Below are 6952 nucleotides of genomic sequence, written 5' to 3' on the forward strand. Positions count from 1 at the left end.
ATATGGTATTGCATTCATCTCACACAGCACTATACTAGAACTCATTACTGGCAAGAAACTGTTACAAAGTTTAGTTATCCATTTCACTGGTATTGATCTATCACAACACTATACTGGAATTCATTAGTGAGCACATATTGACTATTTTGCTAAATGGATTTGAAACAAACAGTATGTATGTACACACATGTATGTATGTACGTGTGTACGTACATATGTATGTGTGTATGTATGTACACACATGTATGTATGCATGTATACATACTTGATCTATGCACTGCATTGATCTCTCACAACACTATACTAGAACTCATTATTGAGCACATTTTTACTATTTTGCTAAGCATGTATGTATGTATATACATATGTATGTATGTATGTATGTGCATATGTATGTACACACATGTATGTACGTATGTATGTATGTATGTGCATATGTATGTACATGCATGTATGTACGTATATATACAAACTTGATCTATGCATAGTTTAGTCATCCATTTTATTGACATGATTGGCATTGGTCAATACGCAGGATAGTTGTTCATTTCATTGGCATTCACACGATTAGCATGTGAAGTCATTTCAGATGGTTAATTGGCTTTGTGTAATGGTATTACATTGATCTGTCACAACACTATATTGGATATCATTACTGAGCACATTTTTACTATTTTGCTAAGCATGTATGTATGTATGTGTGTATGTATGTATATATGTGCTTATGTATGTATGTACGTGCGTATGTATGTACACATGTATGTACGTGTGTATGTATGTATGTATGTGCATATGTATGTATGTTTGTGCATATATATGTACACGCATGTATGTACATATGTATGCATACTTGATCTATGCATAGTTTAGTCATTCATTTCATTGACATGATTGCCATTGGTCAATACATAGTTTAGTTGTTCATTTCATTGGCATTCACATGATTGGCATGTGAAATAATTCCAAATGGTTAGTTGGCTTTGTTTAATGGTATTGCATTGATCTCTCACAACAAGTAGTTTATGATCTCGTAAACATTTGGTATAGTTGTTCATTGCATTGTTAATTAGAGTTATATTTGAACCATACATACGTGGAATACACAAGGAGTGGCAAATGATGAATGCTCAATTGTAGAACTTGAAAGCATATAGAAATGTGATTTGCTAGATGATTGCATAGTTCATGATTCTATCCTATGTTATATCTATAGTCCTAATTTGCTTGCATATGTTTTTATTTTTTGTCTTTTTGTCCCTATTTAATTTTCTATGTATGTTCTCGTTGACAAGATTATCAAAAGTATTGAGGATTTTTGGTAGATGATTGTATAGTAATGATTATGTCCCATGTTATATGTATATTCGTAATTTACTTGGATATTTTTTAAATTTCTTGTTTTTTCTTTTCCACAATTTGGTTTCCTATGTACATGCTTCTTGACAAGATTGTCAACAGTATTGATAAAGTGTCTTTCTCTTGTATTTTTTTATTGCTCTTGATTTGCTGGTATTGCAAGACCACACATGCTGATAAAAAATGAGCTATCTGATGATAGTTTACTGTGTTTGTAAACGATCAATATTTTTGATGCCACTCCTTGGTGTATTACATTAAAAAAATAATCAGGTTTTAATTTTTCAAGCATGTTTAGTTCATATATGAGGATTGACCATCTAACAATACAAATAGTAATGAGAAGATTGAGCAGCATGAGAGGGTTGCCGTCGAATGTGGGGCATAAGGGCATACATCGTGGATTTCTCAGTGTTTTTGTATTTAAGGGTGTGTCGTGGAATGTGGGGCATAAGGGCATACATCGTGGATTTCTCAGTGTTTTCGTATTTAACGGTGTGTTTTCACACCACCATTCAAATCATGGATATTGTTCTATCAAGTTAGCAAGTTTTCATATTGTAGTAATTATGTGAAATTCATTATCAAATTTTCATGATGTTAAAATATGATTTATATGATTAATGATTCTCATGATCTTTTTTTTTAAATTGCATGTAAAATCTATGTTGCCAAAATCCCACTTTTTTTAAGAGCAATTATTGACAAAGCATCATTTTTCTTGTTAAAGCTATCATCAAATGTTTAATGTATGTGAATGTAAAATGGTATATTTTTTCCTATGTAATATTTCACGTAAAATTTTAGTTGCATATTTTGTTGAATAATTAACTAACTTAATAAATTTATTAAAAGGGAGAGATACATAGAGGGGCAGAGAGTGCGGGATAGGAAGGGGGGAGGGAGGGAGAGAGAGAGAGAGAGAGAGAGGAGCTTGTGTGTTCCTACATCTGTAGAAAGGTGTTTGTTGATGTGTGTTTTATGACTCACCAAACAGTAGAACAAAATACCAAAATATCTTATCCTCTCTTGAAGATATATCTATCTATGACCTCATCAAGATCTTCAAATGTCTCCTCCCCAATTGAAAGTATTTTCCAAGTCGAAGATAGCTAGCAAAATCCTTTTGGTCTTTTCCTCCCTCCACAATATCCTTATGTGCATAAACTCCATTGAAAATGTTCATTGTTAGAATCAAGTGAGTAGGCCCTTTCAAGCTTGGACGGATAATACTCTCCCCTGGCTCTTTATCTACTAGGAACTTAATGGTTTCATTCTCTTGTTCACTTCATGAAATGGAATCCTCTTCTGCAAGATATGGATCCTTAACCTCCTTATCCTTATCCTATTCACCCTGATAGTTATCATTCTTCAGTGAACTCTCTTTGCAAGTTAACTCAACTAGGTACTTCACTTTTGTCATAGTTTTCACCCAACAGGTAAGGATGCTACCTTCTGCAATTTTTTCTACAGGATCTATATCTAGATCATCAAAAAGCTCCTCTTTCAATATTATTCATGTCAAGCCTGATTCCAGATCACAAATTATACGATGATTTTGGACTCTGCGGTCTGTTGCTTAGACAATTTTTTCCACTAATAGGGTCTCTTCATTTTCTCCAGTCAGCAGATAAAATTCCTCATCTCGGGATGGCTCTTTATATGAAAATCTCAAATCCTAAAATCCATGTAACAATTCACTCTTTATGTCAGCAAGGGTTTCTTGCTTTTTATTGGATGTTCGTTGCTCCACACTTGTAGCATATTCATCAATATCAAGGGCATTTAATAGATCAGGATATTTTTTGACATGCTCAATAGCCATTTCTTGTGTTTCCTCATCCATATCATCTATATTATGTCCAGCTTCTTCACAATATATGTCCTTAGCCATTTTCTTGGCAAGTTCATATGACTTTGGATGAATTCTAGTATCATCCAATGGATCCATAACATGGTTTTTGGATGCTGCTTGTCCATTCCCTCTAACCCTTAAAAGAACCAATAGCATTTATAAAGACAAGTCACTTCATAGCCTCTATAGTTGGTTGTTGTAACCATTACCTGCTCAATAGCTTCATACTTTTCATCTGGAGTAAGGAAATGTTCCAGTGAATGCAGCTTCAATAATAATATTTCTTTGCCAAGACTATATAATGTTGTAACCATGGCCAATGTATTATGAAGATACTGACCAAGAGCCATAGCACACCTCACAATCCCTCTCTATGTCGGCAACTGGTCCTAAGAGATGCGAGGATTCTCATATAGTATAGGCAATAATTCATCTGCATAAACAACATTTATTGTGTCCAATCCTTCTACCAAATCACGTGGATGAACACAAACATAGGGAGGGATAGAGGGAGGACACAAACACACAAATATTTAGCAGCTAAGTCACAAGGTTCGAGTTTGAGTTCGAGTTCGAAAATTATAAAGTTCAGATGAACTTGACAATAAATTCAATTCGATGATAAATTTGTCTTACATAATTTTTCAAAAATATATAATATATATGATCACAATTTCCAACAATGGGACAAAAAATAACTTTGTACAAATGACTGCAAGTATGATTATTTTTTACTTTTCTTTGCTATTAAATAGAATTAAAATAAAAAATAATAATCATTTTATTTATTCTTGACTAACAAAATAAAACTGTGAATATTCAAGAATAAAAAATAATAATAATGTAGTCTAATTATAAATAAATTAAATCATAAATATTAATACTTTACTCATTATAATCCTTGTGTTTCAGTAATTAAATAAGGTTTTAAAAAATTACATCAAATTCCAATTCCAATTCGAAAATGAACAACCAAACGCAAGGAAAAGATATTCCCAGTCATATTTCGTTCCAATTCCAATTTCTAAATTGGCAACCAAACAAAGAATATGGATTTGAAAATTCATCTTCCATGTCAACCAAATGGTCCAACTATCTTCCTAAAATACATAACCAAGTTTTCGAAAACCTAATTATCAGATAACCTGGTTATGAGAGAAATTCATCTTCCCAACCAAGTGAGGCCTAAGCTATTCAATTAAGTACAAAAGACAACGTGAAAGGAGTGAAAAAAAACGGAACTTTTTCCCTATCTAAGTTATTGTACAAGACTTTCTTCATGCTTGAATATTATATAATTGACACATTCGGCAGAATAACAACTTAACCGTAAAGTAGCACAAATATCGTTGCAACGAAATTCACCTCTATGTTAGCTTTTTATGGTTAAGAAATGCGTTATTCTATTTATGGCAGAGGCAAACAGTACAAAGTGGAGCATGTTTCCTGAACCATCAAAACTTTGTAATGTTCTTCTCCTCAGAAAGCACGAATCCTTCTCAATTTCTTAGTGGGTTTTCATCAATAACAAATTACATCGGATTTCATAACTTAAAGGCTATCAGAATATTAAGATTACTCTTTTTTCTTTCTTTTTTTAATTTGTTTGTAATTATTAGATAGTACTACTTCATTTCTTATAATTTTCGGATGGGCTTCTTCAGAACCATTCAACAACTTCACCAATAGACCGTAGATCTTTCACACATGATAAAAATTTGCAAACAATTTAAAAGAAAAAGAAAGAAAAGCCAGTCTACCAACTCAGGATTCAGCCAATTTAAATCATCAAACCACCATGGCTTGGGATACACACCTGGCAGTTTGCTAAACGTGGCATGAAATTCAGGGAGAATAAAGTCAGACCGAGAAAGATGTTTCGGTAATAATAAAATCAAAGTAAACGACATAAAAACTATTAATCACTTGAAACCTGTAGTGTGGCAGGTGCTTTTGGGATTGTAATTTATATTAAAGATGAAATCTGATCCATTATTGCAATTGAAGCGCACGCTCTCTGTTTAATAATTGCAAGCCTTCCTTTTCCCAGTGAAAAAATAAGTACACCTGTGTTCTTCTCGTTTCCCTCTCCTCCCTCCACGATAAGCTCGGTAAAGAAAGTTGGGCTTAAAAAATACTTCAAATGTCAGATAGGCCTATAAATAAAATTAGGTTGCTATGTTGAGGAGTTGGGGTGCATCATTCATTGCATTGTTTGTTTGTTGATCTGCTGGATTTGAGAAACATGAAATACATTTCACCTGCAACCCCAAATAATATCAGTGCCTCTCATTTGGGATGGCGTTCTCCTGCACTCTATCTCTTCATTGGAGTGGCTGCTATGCTTCTTCTTATTGGCCTCGCCTCTCTCATTCTGCTTTGCTCTTGGTTCAGAATGGTCTCTGTTTCTTTCAATCAGAGAGAAACTAACCACGAGGAAACCCTTAGCCCTGACACGGTTAAGCCCGAGGTCACATGCTGCCATGATGACGGGGAAGAGAGTGAGAAAGTGCTTGTGATTATGCCGGGTCAGCAAAAACCCACTTTTCTTGCCACACAGATTTCTTCTTCTCTGAGTGACACTACTAATGTGGAAAATGTTTGATGGGAGAAACTTGCTTGCAGTTTGTATTTCTTCTTCTTCTCCTTCTACATCCTCATCTTCATATGTATATTTTCTTTGAGTACAAGTTTGAAATTGAAAGCAGGCTCCATGACGGTATTACAGTTAGGAAAAGAACTTGTGAATAGATACATCTCTACAATATTTTCTTCAAGATTTTGCTTGCCAGAGAGCTTGGGAGAGTAATAAAGAAGTAATTTTTTTTTGGGTTCTCTATCCTTTGATGTGGGTAAATTGCTGCATCACTGCATTGATAGCAGTAGTAAAAAAGAACCATTAACTTTGTGGGTATTTTTTGAGTAAATATTACCAAGTCATTTTAGCCCTAAACCATTAACCATTAGCTGAATATAGTCTCATTCTCTTCTTCTACCTTAGCCTCTCACGCTTTGTTGCTTGGGAAATGCTTAAATTTTGTAAGGCTTTAACAATAGAAATCGTTAAAGAAGTATGCCTTGTATGTAGGGAATTTTCAGAACATATATTATGAAATTATTTCATTATTCTTATTCCACAACTCTCAAGCTTAAGAGTGAAAGGCGTTTAGACATGACTTCCAATGTTCAAATTGTACATTACAGTTTCCACGACCTTACATCAAAAAGTTAAAAACAAAATAAGATAATTCAAAATTGTGTTTTTCAAGAGAGAAAGAAAGTAACGATGACAAATAAATCTAGAAATCAAGTGACATGCCACAAGTGCACAGAAAAGGCTTTTCGATAATGTTAGAAACAGCAGGTAGCATTAATCTTCCCTAGGCTATGGAGCATTTAAAAGATTTAAGGGATTTGTTTGTGAAATTGATTGTATATGTTTTTCATTGACATTTAAGATAGCGTTGAGTGATCTATAATCAGAACAGAGTATCAGTAGTAGAAGAACACTGATAACTTTATCTCACTTGTCTCTCGGCGAACTGCTTAAACATCACACACTAACATACTAAGACATGATTTGCAGACTTAAAAATGTAAAATAGTCAAAATTGACAAATACAGAATTAGAATTCAATTAGAAGAAAAGACGCTAAATCAGACTCTACTCTTCTAAAAATGAATCATTTCAATATATGATCCAAATACACGTTTTTACCCTTATTTTATTGAAGAAAAAAC

General features: G+C 33.5%; 1 protein-coding gene across 1 annotated transcript; it reads left to right on the top strand.

The window, feature by feature from the left end:
• The first annotated feature begins 5152 nt into the window (after window positions 1-5152).
• Window positions 5153-6039, top strand: LOC149537657 (protein GLUTAMINE DUMPER 3-like). The gene has a single exon (XM_089801444.1). It carries the CDS (start codon window positions 5457-5459, stop codon window positions 5814-5816), a length of 360 nt encoding a protein of 119 aa, XP_089657570.1. The 5' UTR covers window positions 5153-5456; the 3' UTR covers window positions 5817-6039.
• Window positions 6040-6952: the final 913 nt, after the last annotated feature.

The sequence above is a fragment of the Cupressus sempervirens genome, chromosome 9, assembly GCF_028749045.1.
Source record: "Cupressus sempervirens isolate cs-2001-9-10 chromosome 9, ASM2874904v1, whole genome shotgun sequence".
Classification (NCBI taxonomy): Eukaryota; Viridiplantae; Streptophyta; class Pinopsida; order Cupressales; family Cupressaceae; genus Cupressus; species Cupressus sempervirens.

Coding starts and splice junctions, on each gene's coding strand:
- LOC149537657 (XM_089801444.1), top strand. CDS start 5,457: ATGAAATACATTTCACCTGCAACCCCAAATAATATCAGTGCCTCTCAT.